This window comes from Chrysemys picta, chromosome 13, assembly GCF_011386835.1.
Source record: "Chrysemys picta bellii isolate R12L10 chromosome 13, ASM1138683v2, whole genome shotgun sequence".
NCBI lineage: Eukaryota > Metazoa > Chordata > Testudines > Emydidae > Chrysemys > Chrysemys picta.
This window is the reverse complement of record NC_088803.1, coordinates 19211137-19230593: the sequence shown is the minus strand read 5'-3', so window position 1 is coordinate 19230593 and position 19457 is coordinate 19211137. Positions and strand designations below refer to the sequence as shown.

At 55.3% G+C, this 19457-nt stretch overlaps 2 protein-coding genes across 2 annotated transcripts; both read right to left on the bottom strand.

Moving 5' to 3' along the window:
• Nucleotides 1–4300: 4300 nt before the first annotated feature.
• On the bottom strand, nucleotides 4301–5830 carry LOC101951923 (ribonuclease-like). Its single transcript, XM_005284236.2, has 2 exons — nucleotides 5798–5830; nucleotides 4301–4809 (listed from the first exon to the last, which is right to left on the bottom strand). The coding sequence occupies exon 2, from the start codon at nucleotides 4801–4803 to the stop codon at nucleotides 4378–4380; it is 426 nt and encodes a 141-aa protein (XP_005284293.2). The 5' UTR covers nucleotides 4804–4809; nucleotides 5798–5830; the 3' UTR covers nucleotides 4301–4377.
• A 2716-nt stretch (nucleotides 5831–8546) lies between these two features.
• On the bottom strand, nucleotides 8547–10506 carry LOC103306627 (ribonuclease-like). Its single transcript, XM_008174683.4, has 2 exons — nucleotides 10403–10506; nucleotides 8547–9378 (listed from the first exon to the last, which is right to left on the bottom strand). The coding sequence occupies exon 2, from the start codon at nucleotides 9358–9360 to the stop codon at nucleotides 8926–8928; it is 435 nt and encodes a 144-aa protein (XP_008172905.1). The 5' UTR covers nucleotides 9361–9378; nucleotides 10403–10506; the 3' UTR covers nucleotides 8547–8925.
• Between the last annotated feature and the right edge of the window lie 8951 nt (nucleotides 10507–19457).

Here is a 19457-nt window from a genome sequence, read left to right as displayed (position 1 = left end):
CTGGGTCTGGGATTGTATTGTATTCTGCAGCAGCTGGAGGGGGGATGTAGACCTGGGGGGGAACTGCCCTCCTTGACCCCTAGCAGATGAGGCACTGCAGTTTAACTGGAGATTCTCTTTCCAGACTGGGTTTGAGTGATTTAATGGGGGTCGGGGTTTAAATGGGGACAGATTTTGGTCTTGATCTAAGCAGTTTGAACTGATTTGCAGCCTCGGGGAGATTTGTCTCTGCAGCTCCCCCTGCCCTGTGTTTGCGGGGGATTGGCTCTGAGCCTCCCCCCCCCCATTTTATTGTCTTTCCATAGCTGCTTTGAGCTGTAAAATCCAAGAGATGCCTGGCCAGGGGCGGAGTGGGGGGGATGCACCCTGCAGTGTTTCTGGGGCCCCCTGCTGTGCCACCTGTGACCATGAAGGTTGGAGGAAGGGGGACCCCGGCCCCCCAGTCCATGGATGTGAGGACCCAAGAGGGTGACCCTTCAGAGTGAAACAGACACAGGGCCAGCACCCTCAGCGGGCGTAGGTCTCCATAGCTCCACGGCAGAGCCTGACATCAGCTTTACACCTGCTGAGCATCCGGCTGCCGGTGTTGGAATTTCCAAAGAAAGCCAGACTCAAACTGGGCACCTAATTCCCTTAGGCCCCTTAGAAAAATCCCCAGATAAATTGCTTTATAGTGGGACCCCCCTGAAATGGGGGAGGAGAGGATCTCTGGGCTTCATTGCATAGAGAGGTGGGAATGTCACAGGGTCTTGTGGTGACTCTTACCCAAGCTTCATAGCCAAATACAGAGAGGTGAGGGGCCAAAGTCTCAGCTGGTGCAAATTCAGACCAGCGTGGAAACTCTTGCACTGTAAAGAACCTGACAAGGAAATGGCAGAAACTTAGAGGGTTGAGATTTCCCCAGGCTAAGGCAGTCAGCTGCCCCAAACCCCATTTAAAATTAGTGGGACTTCAGCATCCAAATCCCCTAGGAGACATTGGGACTCTCAGCTAGAGCTTCCATTAATTTTAGTGGCAGACATGCACCTAAATCCCCTAGATGGCATTGAGGCTTTCAACCTGGATCTTCCAGTGGGATTACTTGCAACTAGACCACGTCGTTTTGTGTTGACTGAGCTGGGCTGGGGAAAGGCCATCTGGCTTTTGTTTCCTTAGATCCTAGCTAGCGTGAGAGGGGGCGTTACCTCTGAGGGCAAGGAGGTGAGTTGCTACCAAGTACAGTACAAGAGACTTTTTAGTGCATTGGGCTTTTCTCTGATTGGGATGCAAGGTTGACTGCCAGTCTGAATTTGTCTAGCTTCAACTTCCGGCCACTGGATATTTTTAATCAGAATGTCGTGCCAGGTCAAACACCTTTCAGAATTCGCAGTGTGTTACATCAGCACTTTTACCTTTATCAACCAAATGTGTAATCTCATTACAAAAATATCAGATTAGTTTGGTAGAATCTAGTTTCCATAAATCCATGTTGATTTGCATTAATTATAGTACTCTTCATTAGTTATTTATTAATCAAGTCCCATATCAGCTGCTCCCTGGTCTTGCCCAGGATCAATGTCTGGCTGACAGGCCTCTAATTACCAACGTCATTCCATTTACCCTTTTTAAAAATTGGCACACAATTAGTTTTCTTCTAGTCTTCTGGAACTTCCCCAGTGGTCCACGAGTGATCAAAAATCTTCATTAATGGTCTCCTCAGCCAGCTCTTTTAAAACTCTTGGATGCAAGTTCTCTAGACTTGCTGATTTAAAAAATTCCTTTCTTTTCCCCCCACTTGAAGAGCTTTACTAAGTAGCTGCAGAGGGAAATGCAGCTGCTGCTGGGCTGGAACCCACCTGCTAACAGTGCGCAGCAATGCTAAACGTTTCCAGAGAGGAAGTGAAGGGGAAGCCTGCATCCAAACAAATCTGTAGAGGGGAATTTTAGGGATTAAGAACAATAGAAATGTCAGGCTGGAAGGGACCGTGAGAAGTTATTGAGTCCAGTCCCCTGTGCCGAGGCAGGACCAAGTAAAGCTAGACCAGCCCTGACAGGTGTTTGTCCATCCTGTTCTTAAACATCTCCAGTGATGGGATTGGAGATGGACAAATCGGGGCTCTTGATTTATATTTCTGACTCAAGGTCATTGGTTCTGAGGTGGGGGTGGAGTAGCAAGACCCAGGGGTCTGATTGGGCATGGCACATGGGGGGGTGAGTGTGACGCTGCACTCCATAATGTTTTATGGAAATATGCTTATGAGTGTGAACGTAATGTAACTAGAATATGCTTTATGCAAAAGGTCTCTTTTAAGGTATCATCACAAAGCTTATAATCTACTGAGTGTGTTCATCCTATTTGTTTGCATTTATTATTTCTCTGTCTGGAGTTAGGAGAATAAGATATAAACTTGTATTACTGATGTAAAAACATTAAGTGGAAGCCATTAAGGGTGCTTCAGAATCAATGAACTGTGAATGGCTTTGTTTACCTGCAAGCCTTCCTGTGTAAGTGTCCGCCAGCTCCTAGGTAATGAAGAAGGAGGTCTTAAAGTGACATGTGATCATATCACCTAGACTGGAATCCATCTTAAACCTGGTGCTTTTCCATTTAGAGGGAGGGGTGGGAACCCAGAGAGAGACAAAGGATTCCCGACTTGGACCAAAGCTATAAAAGGGGGTGGAACAGAACAAAGGGGGTACCAGTCATGAGAAAGCCCCTGCTTTTCATCTAAGATGCCTGCTGAAACTAACAAGGACTGTACCAGAGGAAAGGATTTGGGCCCAAGACTAGGAAGGAGTCTAGTCTGTGAAAGAAGCTTATTGGAACATCTCTGAGGGTGAGATTTACCTGTAAACAGTTTCGTAATGTATTAGGCTTAGAAACCTAGGCTTAGAATTGAGTGTTTTTGCTTTATTTTGCTTGGTAACTTACTTTGTTCTGTCTGTTATTACTTGAAACCACTTAAACCCTACTTTTTATTCTTAATAAAATCACTTTTGTTTATTATTGAACCCAGAGTAAGTGATTAATACCTGGGAGAGCAAACAGCTGTGCATCTCTCTCTATCAGTGTTACAGAGGTCGAACAATTTATGAGTTTACTCTGTATCAGCTTTATATAGAGTAAAACGGATTTATTTGGGGTTTGGATCCCATTGGAAACTGGGTGTCTGGGTGCTGGAGACAGGTGACCTGCTGAGCAGTTTTTGGTTAAAGTCTGCAGCTTTGGGGGCGTGGACCAGACCTGGGTCTGTGATGCAATAGGCTAGCGTGTCTGGCTCAACAAGTCAGGGTTCTGGAGTCCCAAGCTGGCAGGGAAAACTGGCTCAGAGGTAATTCCAGCACGTCAGGTGACAGTCCCAAGGGGGTCTCTGTGACCGAAACTGTCACAGTGGGGATATCGGTTTAGCTGGGCCCAGGGGTTGCATCAAACAAGGCAGAGCGTGAGGGGAGCCTGCACACTGGAGGGGTCATGGTGCCCAATGCACTCCCTGTAGAAGTGCATTTCTGGGAATAGGACTCTCTCATCATTTACTGTAAAGAGGCAGAGGAACTTTCCAAGGGGCTAGCTCAGGGGCCAGTACCACCCGGGGCTGTGTGTCTCAAAGGGCAGAGCTAATTTACCTTTGAAAAATCCCTGTGGCCCCGAGCGATCGCTTGCCTTGCTTATAATGGCTAGAAGATCATGTTCTCTGACCTCCGTGAAACAAATATGCGGCCCAGGCACCAGCTGTGTCCTCGGGTTTACAGAGCCCGTGTCCTAGCCACTGAGCGAGGGAGGGCAGGTGCTCGTAGATTCAGAAACTTTAATTCTCTCCCAACCTCTCCCGCCCCACTCGTTGAGCTATAGGGCAGTCTCTGGCCATCCTTGCGCTGGGCTACTGGGCTCCCTGCCCCACTTACCACAGCCCAGCGCCCCATAGCACTGCTGTGGAGCCAGCCCTGCCTGCCAGGGGAGAGCGCCCCCTGCTCACCCATGCCCCGCTCCCTGCAGCACAGCGCCCCTTAGTGCGACACTGGGGCATTGGGGTCAGCACTGACTGCCAGGCGAGAGCACACCCCCGACTGAGCCCCGCTCCGTGCAGCACAGTGTCCCCAAGTGCCACACAGGCATTGGGGTCAGCACTACTGCCAGGGAGAGCACCCCCTACTGAACCCCCTCACTCCACTCCCTGTCCCACAGCACCCCCTAGTGCTGCAGTGGGGCCAGCACTGACTGCTAAGGAAGAATGCCCCCTGTTGAGCCCTGTACCCCACTCCCTACCCCACAGCACCCCCTCCAGACCCTTGCACACACTCGCGGCCACATCTGTTCCAGTAAATGTGTTTTATTCCCAGCACTGAAGGGCAAACTCAGCTCAACGCAGCCTAGGGCGCTTCCCTGGGCTCTGGTGCGGCTCACGCTTTCTCGTTGTACTGCACCGGCCACATGCCGTGGACGCAGCCAATGACAATGTACCTGGAGGCCGCATGGCTGCGGTAGATGCACCGGGCGCCCTGCATCCGCCTGAGCTCGCAGGTGGTGACGGCCAGCGGCCTCTTGCTGCGGCGCATGCCCTGGTAGGGCGTGCCCCCGTCCCCACACACGCTCCGGAGCTGGGCCCGGGAGGCGTGGATGAAGGTGTTGATGTCTTTGCAGGGCCGGGCCATGCCCCGGCGCTGCATCATGGCCCAGCAGTAATCCCGCCCAGCATTGGTCCGCGGGTTGTCGTGGTGCTGCCGCAGGAACTTCTGATAGCGCGGGCCGTGGGTTGAGGCGCACAGGAGCAGGCAGGCCACCAGCAGTGCCAGAAAGAGGGGGCCGGTGCCCTTCAGAACGCCCATCGCCACCTGCAACATCACGCAGGGCCGTCTGGCTCGGTACGTGCCCTCAGCCACGGCAGCGAGGGAGAAGCCCTCCTGGGCTGACCTCGCAAACGTGGGGCATAGCCGTGTGTCCGTGGTACGGGTGGGAAACTGAGGCATGGAGACACTGAGCCTGAGGTTTCTAAGGCTTCCCTCCGTGGGCACTGGCTCCGCAAATTGATTAAGCAGTTTTGGAAAATCTCAGACTAAGTGACTGTCTGGAGTCACACACGCCCTGCAGGAGCTAGCAATAGAACTCAGGAGTCTTGATGCCCAGCCCCCCGCCCCTCCCTCCAACAACTAGACCCCACTCCTGGCTTCTAGCCCTCCCAGCTATAACCTTAGACCCACTCCTATCCCAGAGCCAGTGGTAGAACCCAGGAGTCCTGGCTCCCAGTCCCCCTGCTCTAACCACTAGCCCTCACTCCCCTCCCAGAGCTGGGGATAGAACCCAGGAGTCCTGGCTTCAAGCCAATCAATGCCTGGCCTCACTGGATCGATTTGCATCTATGTGTCTCTCTCTGGGTTTTGTCTGCCTGGCTTTTCATTTGTGTCGCGTGCTGAGGTCTTTGGCTTTCACCACTCGGTGTTTCTGCCTGTCTGTGTTAGCAAGTGTGAAAAGTTGGGGCACTTTTTTTCAGGGGCAGAGGGTATATTTGTCCAAATAAGACAAAGCCCCTAATACTGGGACATCTGGTCGCCCCACTCTATGCCCTGCCTGGGGTGTGTGTACCTGCCTAGGTGAGCATCTTTCCAAAAGCTGTGGGTGTCTGTCCCTCTGGGCCAGTCTCTTTGTCCATTTCTTTCCAGCTGGTCTCAGGGGGCTGGGGAAGGTCCAGAGCTCTGTTCCCCTTAGCTAGATCCTTCACTGATCCAGTCACCTTCTCAGCCTTTCCTCTGGCTGAGCTGGGCACCCCACCGCCCCGCCCCGGCCCTGCTCCCCACCCTGGGTTTAATCCAGTCTCTGCCTTACCTGGTGGCTTCGCTCCTGCTGGAGCACAGGGTCTAAAGCTGAGCGTCTGAGTCTCCAGCCTGGCATGTGCCCCTTATATACAGCCTGGCTGGCCAGAGAGGGCTCCCTTGAGCCAGTTTCACCTGCCCAGGCCCAGAGATGTCGGGTGGGGCATGAAGCCAGTGAGCACTGGGCACCGGCTAGTTGTTTAGCCAGCTCCTTCCAGCACTAGGGAGCCTGGCGACCTCCGAAGCCAGGAGCAGGGTTGGCTGGGGTGGGACCATAGGGTCTTGCTCGGTGACCTCTAGGGGAAGGCGTGGTGGGCAGTGCCGGGTTTACAATGGCGCGATGGAGCCGGGCTCATGCTCAGAAGGGGCCCTGTCCTGCTCTGCTTGCACTGTGCCCTGAGATCCCGCCAGTCCGCTGGCTCCCCTCCGCTGCCCACTACTTGCTCCTTTCAGCCTGCCCGCTGGTTGGCCAAGGGCTCCTCTCCACCCCCTGGCCTCAACCTCCGGCTTCTTTCTGCCCCCTACCCAGACCTCAGTGCACCTCTAGCTTCAGGCAGTCTCTGCTTCCCACCACCTGTGGGGCCCCACCTGTCTCCCTGGAGCTGAGCCGCCTGGGACTGGTGCAGAAGCCTGGCCAGGCTCGGTCAGTTTGCGGGCAGGGACGGTGTGGGGGACTTGGCTGGACCCCTCCAGAGCCAGGCAAGTGGGTCCTGAGGGAGCCCGGCCAGGGCAGGCACTGGCCTGGCTGATCGCACCACTCCCAAGGGGCCGGGGCGATTCCCCGCCCTGGGACCACCCTTGGCTGCGCTGCCAGCTCAGCCCAGTAGACAGTTGGCTCCCAGAGGGCCGGTGAGTGCAGACCTTGGGGGAGTGGGTCTCTGGAGGGCCTGGGGGGAGGGTGCTGGGCTGTGAGGGGGCAGGGAAGATCTCTGTGTGTTGGGGCACTAGGGAGTAGAGGTTCTGTGTGGGGTGCCGGGCAGTTAATCCAACCCTGGTGGTGGGCTCCATGTACCAGGCTACAAACTTCTTGATGCCAAAGGAGGCTGCTGAGGCATTGACCTGGAGGTGGGAGACCTGGGTCATGGTCCCAGCCTTTGGTCAAGTCCCTTGGCCTCCCCGTGCCTCAGTTTCCCCACAAAGGCAGATAATCATCTTCCTTTCTCCCACTGTTTCTCTGCATAGGCTGCTTTGTAGCCTCAAACTGCTCTGAAAACCCTAGCCTTGCACTGTGAGCAAATTGAGACGAGGCCTGTCTGTTACTGCGGGAGTGTACAGAACCCAGCACTATGGAGCTCTGATCTTGGTCGGGGTCTGCACAGCACCTGGCACAACGGGGGCCCTGCAGGCGGGAGCTGTGGTAGGTTGGCATCATTTTCCAGATGGAGAAACTGAGGCACCGAGCTTTTATTTAAAAAAAACCACTGAGACTTTCCAAGCCACGGAGGGATTTGGGCCCCTTTTCCCCATAAATTTCTACTGTAAAGCCAAAGGGGATGGGGAAAATCTGCCCCCTAAGTCACACAGGGAGCACAACTGAACTCAGGTGTCTCCACTTCCAGTCCAGGGCCTTACCCTTGGGCCCATATGGCTGGAGAGCTGCTTACTGCTGAAGGGCCAACTTCTCGGGACCGTCCTGTTAGGTCAGAGCCGGGGACTGTCAGGAGCCCCAGTCGCTTCCCCACAAGGGAAGCCTGGTGTTTCGGGGCAGAACCTGACTTGCCAGGAGGGCCTGGCCGAGGTAGGCGCAGCAGTAAGCGGGTTTCCTGTCCAAGGACCAGCACTCTGGAGACAGGATGCCACACCGCCCAGCCCAAGGGCTGATCCGGCTTGGCAAGGCCACCATGGGGCAGGTGACCCCCAGGGGACGATTTAGTGGAGTTGCCTGAGGCCGGCCCCATTGTTTTGGCTCCGCACTGAATGCACAGGTCACTGGCCCATTGTCCTTCTCCAGGCGCCGGAACCGGCTGCCACATTGCCCGTTGGGGCAGCCCCAAGTCCCACTCTCTGGTTCCTGGCAGCTGCACCGGGGGCCCCAGCCAAGAGGGAGGAGTGGGCAGGCTCAGGAACGGTTGGGGGGCCGGGGGGAATGGCCCGGCCAAGGCCACGCAGATCAGATGGCCTGGGGAGGAGGGGGCATTGTGGCCAGCACATCCATCAAAAAGGTACCGGCCAGGGACCGACAGGAATGGTGTCGGCTGGGAAGGTGGAGAATACGAAAGGAGACATAGTCCATTCCCTGCCCCCTGGGGCCAGATGGGAGCCAGCACCCTCTAAAGGGGGAAAGCCCCATGCCCCATTCCCTGCCCCCTGAGCCAGCCAGTCCCTGCCCTGGGGCCAGATGAGAGCCTGTACCCCCTAGAGGGGAAAAGCCCCGTGCCCCATTCCCCACCCTTCTGAGCCAGCCAGTCCCCTGCCCTGGGGCCCAATCAGCATCGTAGAAGGCTTGACTCCACTGAAGCTATGTTGAATTACACTGGGGGGATCTGGCCGCACGGCACTGGCGGGGCGACCCAAGTGTACAGCAGGGGCGGATTTAGCCCTGAGGAACCCGGGGGGTTTCTAGGCCAAGGAGAAGGAATAGAGACGGCACTGGGGGGACACAAGCCCAGCTGCTTTGCAGAATGGAGCCTTTATTGAGTCAGGAGCGGAGCAAGAACAGGACATCTGAGCATAGCCAGATGCACCTGCCCCACTGCCTGCACTGCACTCGCCCCGCCCCCCAACCCAGCTCCCCCATACACGGACAGCTCCCCACCCCCGCCTTTTGCAGCGCAGCTGGTGTCCAGGCCACCCAGAGACGCACGCAGCGGGGCGAACAACCAGGCAGCCTGCGTGGCCCGGGCAGTCCTGGGCTTGTGTCCAGAGCACATCTCACCGGACAGGAGCTGCATGGCTTTGAAGCGCTGCTCCCGTGGTGCCAATGTTAATAGAGAGATGCAGATTGACACCAGCTGGGGGGCTGGCCCCATTGACCCCCACAGAGCTACAGTCCTTTCACACCAGCTGGGGGGCTGGTGCCACTGACCCCCATGGAGCTAGAGTCCATTCACACCAGCCGGGGGTCTGGCCCATTCGACACAACGCGTGGCCGAGGACTCAGTTCCATGCCAAGGCGGGGCAGGGCGGTGGTGCCCGGCGCCGTCACATGATGTGGCTCTCATCGAACTGCATGGGCCAGCCTGCCGGGTCGCAGGTGACGACGAGGAATCTGTGGTTGGTGTGGCCCAGGTAGCTGCACCGGCCCCACGGGGGGCCCTTCAGCGAGCAGGTGGTGACGGGGAACTGAGCCCGGCTGCGCCGCCTGCCCCAGTACTCGATGCCCCCGGAGCCGCAGACAGCCTGGATCTGGGCCTTGGGGGCGTGGATGAAGGTGTTGATGTCTTTGCAGGGCCGGGCCATGCCCCGGCGCTGCATCATGGCCCCACAGTAATCCCGCCCGGCGTTGGTCCGCGGGTGGTCATGGTGCTGCCGCAGGAACTTCTCGTAGCGCGGGCCCTGGCAGCGGACAGGCGGGGCCAGGCACCAGGCCAGCACCAGGAACAAGAGCAGGCTGAGCCCATCCCGAGAGAGACCCATTGCGGAAGCAGGGCAGGCCTGCAAGAACAAGACACCGTAATGCATGGCAGAGCTTTGTCCTCTAACGGGCACTACGGGCAGCAGAGGGCAGGGGTGGGGAAAGAGCGGCTATACTGTATAACGGGCAATAGGGGCAGCAGAGGGTGGAAGGGGGGAACGGGTGGCTGTACTGTATAACGGGCACTAGGGGCAGCAGAGAGTGGGGGTAGGAAGGGGCAGCTATACTGTATAATGGGCACTAGGGGCAGCAGAGGACGGGGGAGGGGAAGGAGCGGCTATACTGCAGCAGAGGGTGGGGGAGGGGAAGCAGCGGCTATACTGTATAATGGGCACTACGGGCAGCAGAGGGTGGGGGAGGGGAAGCAGCGGCTATACTGTATAATGGGCACTAGGGCGGCAGTATAGGGTGTGGGGCAGGGGAGGGGTAATTGATCTCACACAGCCTGCTTACCAACCCTCGCCCCCATTGACTCTTTCCAGTCCAGTTACCACCCCCGCTCATCCTCTTGCCTGTCCCGGCCCTGTTCTCACTTTCCCCAGTGCAGCTGGAGAAGTTCCTGTGGATTCACTCCAGATTTAGGTGACTGAGAACAGACTTTGGAAGTTAGTGGCAGCGCTGGGAACCCAGGAGTCCTGGCTCCCACTTCCCCCATCCCTCTACACACCAGGCTGGTGTATGCTGGGGACATACATCAGCATAGCTCTGTCTGTCAGGGGAAATCCACCCCTCCCCCAGTGCCGTAGTTGTGCCGACCTGACCCCCGCTGCAGGCAGTGCTAGGTCGGGCCCCTCGGGGCGGTGGATTGCAGACACTGGCAGGCAAGCCCTTCTGTGGGCATAGTTAGTGTTTAAACCCAGGCAGTCCAGCGGTGCAGGTGCACATTTCATGTGTAAACAGCCTCTCTCTGCCCTCTGAGGGCCGGCGATAGACCCAGGAATCTGTACAGCCTACCCCTGTCTGCAATGGAGTCAGGGCCGCATTCTGCTCCCTGCCCCGAGTCAATCTGCATTCCCCCTTGGCTAAAATCTGTTCTCAGCTCACCTGAGTCCTGCGGCTCCCGTCAGAGATGGATCCAGCTACCAGCAGAGCTGAGCGTCCCTGAGCCTCCTTCCCCTCCAGCCCTGTTATATACAGCCCGGCTGGGTAGCTGGGGGTAGGGAGGAGGGGATGGGGGAAGCTCCTCCCACTGAGGGGCCCAGGGATTCTGGGTGGGGTAGGGAGTTCTGGAGCAATGGGGCTCTGGCCAGTAGTTTGAGACACTGTACACCCTACAGTGCCCCTCAACCCAGCACTACCCCACAGCCAGGGTTGGAACCCAGGAGTCCTGACCCCCGCCCCTGTTCTGACCCACTAGCACTCCTCTCCTGTCCCCAGCTGGGGAATAGATTCCCAGTCCCCCTACCCTGTGCTACCTCACTAGGCCCCACTCCCCTCCCAGAGCTGGGGACAGAACCCAGGCGTCCTGGCCCCCAGCCCCCACACTCTAACCCCTAGACCCCACTCCCCTCCCAGAGCTGGGAACAGTACCCAGGCATCCTGGCTCCCTGCCCTGTGTTTTAGTTATAGCCACAAACATCACCTCCTCCTCCCCCCGCCCCCCCCCCCCCCCCCCCCCCCCGGCCCCAGGGTTGTTTGCCAAGGGATCTCCTGATGAAAAGCCGCCAGCTCCCTGCTGGCTGTTATCTAGGAATGCCTGGGAGCAGATAGCACAGACCGCACACAGCACCCCTGTCCCCCACTGCCCCCCTTCACCCACCCCTCTCGCCCCGTAAGCACATCGGCCTTGCGCTGCCCTCACATGCAGACATGGGGCCTAAGACGGCTGCATGCTCAGGTCCCATTCAAATCAAACGAAGAAGACTTTGGTGGAGGGGGGCCGAGCTGGACACCAGGACACCTGGGTTCTCTCCCGGGCCTCTGGGAGGGGAGTGTGGCCTAGTGGTTAGAGGGAAGGGAGGAGTCTGGGATCCAGGATTCCTGGGTTCTCTCCTGGCTCTGGGTGGGCAGTGGGATCTAATGGTTAGAGAAGGGGGGGCTTGGAACCAGGACTCCTGGGTTACCTCCGGAGGCTCCTGGTCACCGGTACAGCCGGGGTGCAGAGGCAGGCTTCCCGCCTGTCCTGGCACCACGGACTGTGCTGCACCCCGGAAGTGGCCAGCAGCAGGTTCGGCTCCTAGATGGAGGCATGCAAGCGTCTTGGCGCGACTGTCACCCCTGCAGGCATTGCCTCCCCCCCACCAAGTTCCCACTGGCCAGTGTCCGGCCAATGGGAGTGGTGAGCTGGTGCTTGGGGCGGGGGCAGAAGCCTAGAAGCCAGACCCGCAGTTGGCCACTTCCGGGGCACAGCGCGGTGTCGGAAAGCTAGGCACTAGCCTGCCTTAGCCAGGCAACACTGCTGACAGGACTTTTAACGGGCTGGTAGGGGTGCTGACCAGAGCAAGGCGACCCAGTGCCTGACATGCCGCGACCCAGTAGTGGGTCATGACCCACTGTTTGAAAAACACTGATCTAGTGGGTTAGTGGAAAGGGGGCTGGGAGCCAGGACTCCTGGGAGGGGGGAGGCTCTAAAAGATTAAGCAGTGGGCACTAGAGGTCAGGACTGCTGTGTTCTACCCCTGACCCTCAAAAGAGACTGGGGCGCAGTGGCTGGAGTGCGGAGGTCTGGGAGACCGGCTCGCTGACATTCACCTGGCTGTGGCCACACCCGTTCTGGAGTTTTGTGCCTCAGTTTCCCCACCTGCAGCACAGGGAGAGCAATCCTGGGCTGTCAAGTGCCAGGAAGCTGCCAAGGGGAATGGGCATGAGGGGCCTCGGCCACAGGCTGCTCTGACCCCAGGGGGGCCCCTCCGGGTGTCACATGGTGCAGAGCAAAGATCCCCAGGGCTGGTTCCTGGAGCCGTGATAAGCAGGTGCTAGGACAAACCCAGTGTTTGCTTGTGGTTCATCATCAGCTATTATTGGTCCCCATGACCCCATTTCACAAGGGCGCTGGGAAGGGAAAGCCGCGGGGAAACCCCGACCGGCCCTGGGAGCGGGAATGTCCACACAGATAGGGCTTGGGATTTGCCAACCCCCACACAGTAAACAGCACAGGCTGCTGGGATGCAGGCGCATGGAGCAGGCTGCTGGAGCAGCTGCCCGGACTCCTGGGTTCTACCGCAGCTCTCGGGAGGGGAGTGGGTCTTGACTGATTAGAGAAGGAGGACTGGGAGTCAGGACTCCTGGGTTCTCTCCCCAGTTCTGGGAGAGGAGGGGGAGTCTAGTGGGTCCGAGCAGTGGGGGTTGGGGTCCAGGACTCCTGGGTTCTATGCTGATTCTCACAGGGGAGTAGAGCCTTGTGGGTAAGGGGAGGAGCCCCGTGCTCTGGGAGGGGCGTAAGGGCCAGTGGGTTACAAAGGCAGAAAACTCTGTCTCTCATTTCCAGCTCCCTGAACGTGCACTGGACAGGCCCCAGAGAGGAAAGTCTCCCTGCTGCAGCCAACCAGCTTTTCTGCCCTGGAGCCGGTTGGGAATCACCCCCTGGCGTGGGAAGGATCCGTCTCCCTTTGCAGCAGCAGATGCCCGTGAGCTGGGACTGGGCTAGAACAAGCCCTCCAGGGGTCAACAGCTGCCTAGCCCATCCCGGCAGCGTACACGGTTCCTGCCCAACTGCATCCGCTTCCATGTTACGCACCCCAGAGGGCAAAAATCACCCATGGTCCTTTGCTGGGTTCCACAACACCAGCAGGGATGAAATTACCTTCTTGTTATTTACCACTAGCGAGCTCTCTCCTGGAAGAGACAGAGGGGGTCACAGGGGCAGATAATCCCATGTCTCAGGGCACCTGGGTTCCTTTCCCATCTCTGTGTGGCCTTGGCAAGTCATTTCGCTCCTTTGCCTGCGGGAAAGGTGATGCTGCGGGGTGTGGGGTGGATTGAACTTGTATATCTAAAGCTAAAGGCTAGGCCAATGTAAGAAACTCTGGCTGCTAGATGGAGCTAGAGCCCTATGATGTGCAGTCCTGGGTCACACGCTTCAAAAGACTTCCCAGATTCCAAGCCAGATGGGGCCCTTGTGACCATCTCGTCTGACACCCTGGAAAGATCAGAATTTAATCTGTAAATGTTGGTAAATGTCACTTTCACCGCACACACCTGTGAAAAACTTTTTCCGTCGCTGTTACTCAACAGGCACAGGTCGGCGAAGTCACACCCACGCAGCCGGAGAACTTCTTTGCGTTCAATCAAAGGACGTCGACTTTGTATATTTTGACACATGACGTTGAGAAGTGGGGTTGTGATGGTTTATTGAGCATTAACATTTTTGCATCTCACCGTCTTCGGGCATTAAACAACTATGGCACCCAATCATTTCCCACAGCTATGACATTTGAAATCGATAAAAGTTGGAAAAGAAATGTTGAACACCCAGAATTTTCACCAACGAGGAACATTGAATTTGATAAAAATAGAAAAAAAAATACGTAAAAAATTGCTATAGTCTGTTGAAATTACAAACAAAAATCAAAATCAACTTTTGCCAAGCTTATGTCTAGCCCAGGCCAGAGACCTTCCCCCAAATCATTCCTAGAGCAGATCTTTAGAAAAACAGCCAGTCTTGATTTAAAAATTGTCCCTGAGGGAGAATCCACCACGACCTTCGGTAAATTGTTCTGATGGTTAATTACACTGGCCCATTAAAAATTTACACCCCTTACTGCTGGGCTGTACACCCCTGCTTTAAAACGTTCTCGAGACCTTTTCGCTCAGTGAAGGAACATGCACAATGGCTTAGCGACACCCATGGTTGTGAGGAACAAGACCAGGTATTGTGCCACCCGTCAGCACCCAGATGTTCAGTTCTCCAGCCAGCCCCTTGGTGCTTTCTCCTTACATGTGAAAGGAGCTTCCTCTACACAGACCTAGGGATCAAACTGGGGTTCTGACGTGCCCCAAGTGGCCCCAGTCTCTCAGCTGTAATTGACTGGGCCCAGGTGGCTCCAGAGGGCAGGTTGTAGCCACGGAGCTGGACAGCGTAAATTCAAACCCCAGCCTGGACAGGGAGCTGAAAATGAAACGCGGGCCTGTCATGCCAGCCTGTCTCGGGGGAAATGTAATCAGGCTCTAACAGGCTACTCAGGTGTTCAAAGTGCTCCTGGCTCTAGGAGGGGAGTAGGGCCTAGTGGCTAGAGCAAGGTGGGGCTGGGAGCCAGGACTCCTGGGTTCTATTCCCGATTCTGATAGGGGAGTGGGGTCTAGTGGTTAGAGTGGGGGGGGCTGGGAGCCAGGACTCCTAGGTTCTGTCCGGGCAGGGGGCTGTTGGTAAGGCACAGGATGTGTGTGGTTGTGGTTGTTGTTACCATCCCTGTGCTGACACCATCTCCTAACCCCCCAGTGTGTCCCCGACCCCTGGAGGATGGAGGCCTTCGGCGGACCAGCTGGATCTGGGGGCAGAGAGCAATCAAGGTCAGCATCCCGAGGGGCCAGGCTGCCTCCTCTCCAGGGGGGCAGGAAGGATCAGCCCCCCTTTGGTAACTGGGGGACCCCACTAAGCACTGGGGCGGGAACACTGGCAGGAGATGGCTCCTCCCCCTCCCAGCCCTAGAGAGGTGGCCTCCCCCCATAATGATCATTGATGGCAGCAAGACCCTGGAGTGGGCTGCAGTTCAGCGCTGGGCGAGTCATCCCCATGCAGTGTTATGTGCGGCTGTTACCCAGCTGCCCCACCCCAGAGCTGGCTGCATCTCAGTGCCAGCCGAGCCATCCCCATGCTTGGCTCATCATGGGTTTAGATATAGGGGGTCAGACTTAGCCAGGTCTCATGCCCACGCCCCCACCCAGCCATGGCATTACTAGTGCTTCCCCCTAGTGTTAGCTGTGAGTGTTTTGCACCTGGGCCCGACCCACACTGTGTGGCCCATGGAGATACTGCACCCCACATGTCTCTGGACAGCGCTGGGGCAGGGGAGCAGTTTGTGGGGGGCCCTGGAGTGCTGCAGGAGCCAGTGAAGGCTCTGGGCACAGCTGGGCCGGCACCACTATTAACACCCGGCAGAGCGTCCGGCCTTTCCCCCAGCAGAGTTTGTTCCAAATAGGAATGACAAAGTGGTGGGGGGGCGGGAGATTTCCCGGGGTTAGAATCCTTCGGTCGCAGCTTTAACGCAGCGGCCCGGTGGCAGGGGACCTTTACTGGCAAACTGGGAAACTCTCCAGGAAAAAATGCGATTTTGTGGACGCTGCATTTTCCACTGGAAAATAATTGCCAGGGGAAATTCCTGACTAGCTCTAGCGCTGGGACCCCTAACGATGGACAGCCTCTGTTCTCTCCCAGCCCTGGGGTCCCCCACCCCCACCTCTGCTGGTGTCCCTGACTCCCAACCCCCAGCCCCCTGCTAGAAAAGCCCTGGGCTCCCCCAACCCCAGCCCTGTCAGTGCCCCTTACTCCCAACCCTCAACCCCCTGCTAGCCCAGCCCTGCCCCCCCAAGCTCTGTCAGTGCCCCTCACTCCCAACCCACAGCCCCCTGCCACCCCAGCCCTGCCCCTCACAGCTCTGTCAATGCCCCTCACTTCCAATCTGCAGCCCCTGCTAGCCCAGCCCAGGGCTCCCTTCCAGCTCTGTCAGTGCCCCTCACTCCCAACCTGTACCACCCTACTAGCCCAGCCCTGGGCTCCCCACAGCTCTGCCAGGGCCCCTCACTCCTGACCCGCAGCCCCTACTGTCCTGAATTGGATGGGATCTCAATCAGGGACTTTGTCTTTCCCATGCCAACCTAAGGGTCCTCTCCTGCTGTTCTCCAGGTGATGGTGCCAGCTTCTAGCTGGAATAGGGGAAAACAAACCTTGACAAGGGCAGGAATTCAAAGCACCAATTCGCTGACTTTGTTCAGGCCTCTCTGATGGAAAAAAACCTTCTCTTGCTGCTGCTGCAGTGACTCAAACCTGCCAATTGCAAACTTCCAAAGGCAGGCTTGCCACAGCTTCCCTGCCTAGCCGGCCTGCTCCTTTTCAAACCTGGCCCCCACTCCCCAGAGGTCACACATCTGCGCAAGGCTGGGGCTGGACTTGGCAGAAACAGCTGCAGACAGACTGGAAAACAGGCTCATCAGATTGCGTTTCAGGGGAATCCCCTGTTTCTTGGCTAACAGCCTCTTGCTTGTCATCAGCAGGCTCCAGATTTACCTCTGCTTCCGGACCCAGGAGTGCTGTAGAGCAGCTTGGGCTCTCCCCTTGTGGTAGGTCCCTTCGGGAGATGGTCTCCAAAACCGACATCCTCTGAACTCTAAATCCGTGGATCCCACAATATAGCTCCATCACCCCCACTATGGTCTGACCTCTCACTTCTCCTGCAAGCTCCCCCATTTCCCAGGTTGGGGACAAACCACTGCAGGGCTCTGTGAATACTTATCCAGACCAAGGATGGGTCCGCGGAATGGTGCTGCAACCTGAGATTGCCCTGACTCGGTTGAGGAAGGCAGCAGGCCCATCCCTGGTATCAAAAAGAGAAACACTGAGCTTGTGACACTCTGTACCTCGGGGGAACACCCAGCACCCGCATGTTCATCCTTGTAAAATAATGGTGTGGTATCCAATGCAAAGTGTGTCATGTCGGGTGTCTTCAGAAGGCTCATGATGTACTGAGCATTATTGTTATAGCGATATTATAGTAATGTTATAGGTGATAACTTCATGTATCTAGTTATGAGGCTGAAAATGTATCCTCATGGCTGAAAGCAAGCCCAGAAAAAAACTCTCCAAGAGCAGAGAGGCAGTTCACACCTCATCAGGGCGTGGATGTGACAAACCTAGCCCAGCCTTACAGGAACAAAGGACGCTGGCCTAGCAGCAACAAAAGAATCTGTTAGACTCTTGAGAGAGTCACACCCCCTTCCTTTGGTCAGTCTGGAACTGCGATGAGGTAATGCTCACCTGACTCTGAAAGGGAGAGGGACAAAGCCAAGAGGGAAGAAAGAACATGATAAAAGGGAGAGACATTTGCCATGCTCTTCCTTTCTCTTCCACCTACATCTACAGACACCACAACAAGCGACTGAAGAGCTGATCAAAGGGGAGAGCCTGGCTGAAGAGCAACCAGCCAGCCTGTGGTGAGAAGCATCTAAGTTTGTAAGGGCATTGAAAGTGTTAAGATCATCTTAGAATGTGTTTTGCTTTTATTTCATTTGACCAAATCTGACTGCTTTGACTTATAATCACTTAAAATCTATCTTCATAGTTAATAAATCTGTTTATTCTACCTGAAGCAGTGCGTTTGGTTTGAAGCATGTCAGAGATTCCCCTTGGGATAACAAGCCTGGTACATATCAATTTCTTTGTTAAATTGACAAACTCATATAAGCTTGCAGTGACCAGCGGGCATAACTGGACACTGCAAGATGGAGGTTCCTAGGGTTATGTCTGGGACTGGAGATATTGGCTAGTGTCATTCGGTTGCACAATCCAAGGAACAGCTTACATGCCAGAGGCTGTGCGTGAACAGCCCAGGAGTGTGGGTTCTCACAGCAGAGCAGGGTAAGGCTGGCTCCCAGAGTCAAGGATTGGAGTGACCTAGCAGATCACCGGTCCAGATAACACCAGAGGGCAACGTCACAGTGGCGCAGCGAGCAGGGTGTATGTATGGCTTGTTACCCCAAGTGAAGTTCACATTTTAAGCACTGATATTTGTGATTTAAAGTGAGTCTTAAGTGCAGTGGCTAAGAACAGTCAGGAGATGTCTGGTTTTAAGATTAAGTTAGATAAGTTTATGGAGGGAATGGTTTAATGGAAAAACATGATTTTAGCCAAGGAATACTGAGCCATGGCAGGTAAATAGTATAATGGCTAACAAGGGTCAGGCTGGAGACTCTTGCCTACATGCTCGGGGTTTTACTAATCGCCATATTTGGGGTCGGGAAGGAATTTTCCTCCAGGGTAGATTGGCAGAGGCCCTGGAGGTTTTTCGCCTTCCTCCGCAGCATGGGGCAGGGATCACTAGCAGGAGGGTTCTCTGCCAATTGAAGTCACCAAGCCTCAGAATTTGGGGACTTCAACAGCAGAGTCAAGGGAAGGGGTAGGGACGGCTTTGTGGCCTGCAGCATGCAGGGAGTCAGACCAGATGATCATAATGGTCCCTTCTGACCTTGAAGTCTATGAGATGGTCACAGTTTTTTTTTTTTTTTTTTTTTTTTAATTTTGTGTGAGGGAAATAAGCACAAGAAAACAGAAAAATGACTACCAGTGAGGCAGCTACAAAACTAGAGCTGGCCAGACTGGAAGCAGAAGAGAAGACAAAGGACAGTGAGTTTCAAATGGGGCAGGCAGAAATGAGGCTCAAAGAAGAAGAGGCTGCACACCGAAGGGCTATGGAAGAAAAAGAGAGAGAGTGGGAAGAAAGAGAAAGAGAGTGAAAACACCAGCTGGACCTGCTAGAGAAGCAGAAACCAGAACCCCCCAACCCCAACGACTCCCACCACTCCAAAAATCCACAAGTGGGAACACTTATGTCCTGCATACAGTGAAGAGGATGATGTTGTTGAGTATCTGACTACCTTTGAAAGTCTGTGTGTAATACATCAAATCCCTGATGATAAGAGAGTTCCCACCCTGCTTGCAAAATTAACTGGTAAAGCTTGAAATGTATTCAATGGAATGCCTATTGAAGATGCTAGACTATTGTAAAGTTAAAGATACTTCTTTGTGAAGTTTTCAGATTACCCCTGAAACATACAGAGTTAAATTTAGGAATCTTAAGAGGGATATTGGTATGAGTAATGGGGAATATGTAAACACACTGAAAGATTTGTTGGGAAAATGGGTGAGGGGTAAAGAGGTGGCAAGTTTTGAGGGAATGTTGGATCTTGTTGCTCAAGAGCATCTCCTAAGCGTATGTAAGGCTGATGTAAAGCAGTGTCTATGGAACAAAGATGTAAAGTCTGTGGATGAGATGGCTTTTTTAGCTGATGCCTTCGAACAGAATCAGGCGTCTATTGAGGGCAGGCCACAGAAAGAGGGGTTTAAAACTGGTGGGAAGGGAGTATCCCATTTTGCCCCTAGGAAGAGAGAAGGGGGCTGGGAGCCTAAACATTCTCTTACCCAAAAACATTCCTCTACCGGTATCTCTTC